Below are 1,666 nucleotides of genomic sequence, written 5' to 3'. Positions count from 1 at the left end.
TATATATATATACATATTATATAGATATATATAGATATATATATAGATATAGATATATACATACATACACAAATTATATACATATTAGTGCAAGAATAAACGTGTGTATGATATGCATAGATATATGTATACATACACATGTAGACATTTGTATGTGTATGTGTGTGACACACACACATACAGATATATGTATACATACACATGTAGACATTTGTATGTGTATGTGTGTGACACACACACATACACAAATATATATATATGCATACACACACACATATAAGTGTGTGAATAAAAACGTATGTGTATGAGATAAACACATGTAGAGACACATGTATGTGTGCGTGCGTATGTGTGTAGACATGTATCTGATATTGATTTTATACTGTCTTCCATTATACTATATTAAAGAAGCTGGGCTTACCTTATACAGATTATAATGGTTGGCTACTAACTTGTCTCCTGTGGCTTTTTTGTACTCAGACACAGATCTTAAGTCAATGATGGTTCTTATGTTCAGTTGGTCGCGAAAAAACCCAGCCTCTTCGTCTGTTAGTAAATCTGGTCTGGACGAGCGGTAGATTCGAACCCCCGGACACAATCGTCGGAAGTTCGGACAGTTGGCCATCATGGAATTGACGCAGTCCGCGTCGTCCACCTGGTCAGTGCCCTTGCTGGCATCGGCGTGCGAACTCATGATGACCGAACCACCAGAGAGCAAGCGCACGCACACACGATCGACTGACTACAAGTGTTGTAGTTTGCGTGGAAGTATGTTTTTTTTTTTTTTCCTTTCCCGTGATAGGTTGGAGAGAGAGAGAGAGACAGACAGAGAAGGAAGCGGAGAGAGACGGACAGACAGAGAGAAAGTGAGAGTGTGTGTGTATGTCGGGGAAGGAGACAGAGGCAGACAGATTCAGAGAGAGGGTAGGTGGAGGAAGCAACTTGTTTTCAGAGATGTTTGGCAGGGAGATCAACTCTTGTGCACCCATTGAACCTTAACCTCTTATCATAGCCCACCTAGACCATCCTTCTGCGTATATACAGATATATATATATATTTATATATGTTTGGATGTGTATATATATATATATATATATATATACCGTAATTATCTCTATATGTATTCGTATGTCTATACATATATATATATATATATATCTGTGTGTGTATAATCGGTAGAAAAGTTACAGAAGTGACTCAAAAACTGAGAATTTCGTGTGGCATGTATATATAGACAGATAGAGAGAGAGAGATTGATAGATGTGTGTCTGAGTATGTGTTATTGAGAGACGAATTACGAATATATATATATATGAGTGTGTGTGTGTATCTGCACGCGTGTGTGTATATATATATGTGTGTGTGTGTGTGTATGTACGTTGTTTTACTATGATAAAAATGCTTTGTGCGTGATTAATTAAGGACATTCGTTGCCTGAACGCATTTAAAAGCTACTTATCTGTAACGATGTCAAATACACATTTCTATACGTGTGTGTGTGTATATATATATATATATATATATATATATACATATATGAACGTGTTTTTCAATGAAGCATTACACATATATCTAAGCAAACAAGCTTACATATATGTGTCACGTTCCCACATCATACATTCATATATATATATATATATATATATATATATATATATATATATA

At 35.4% G+C, this 1,666-nt stretch overlaps 1 protein-coding gene across 1 annotated transcript in view; it reads right to left on the bottom strand.

Annotated features, from left to right (window-relative positions):
* The window catches only part of LOC106884177 (uncharacterized), a 26,417-nt gene extending 25,394 nt beyond the window's left edge, over positions 1–1,023 (bottom strand). The window contains exon 1 of the mRNA XM_052978092.1: positions 399–1,023. Coding sequence (XP_052834052.1) covers positions 399–694 — 296 coding nt within the window. The 5' untranslated portion in view covers positions 695–1,023. The remainder of the gene's footprint in view (positions 1–398) is intronic.
* Between the last annotated feature and the right edge of the window lie 643 nt (positions 1,024–1,666).

This window comes from Octopus bimaculoides, chromosome 30 (assembly GCF_001194135.2).
Source record: "Octopus bimaculoides isolate UCB-OBI-ISO-001 chromosome 30, ASM119413v2, whole genome shotgun sequence".
Classification (NCBI taxonomy): domain Eukaryota; kingdom Metazoa; phylum Mollusca; class Cephalopoda; order Octopoda; family Octopodidae; genus Octopus; species Octopus bimaculoides.
The sequence above is the reverse complement of the archived record's forward strand: the minus strand, read 5'-3'. Positions and strand labels throughout refer to the sequence as shown.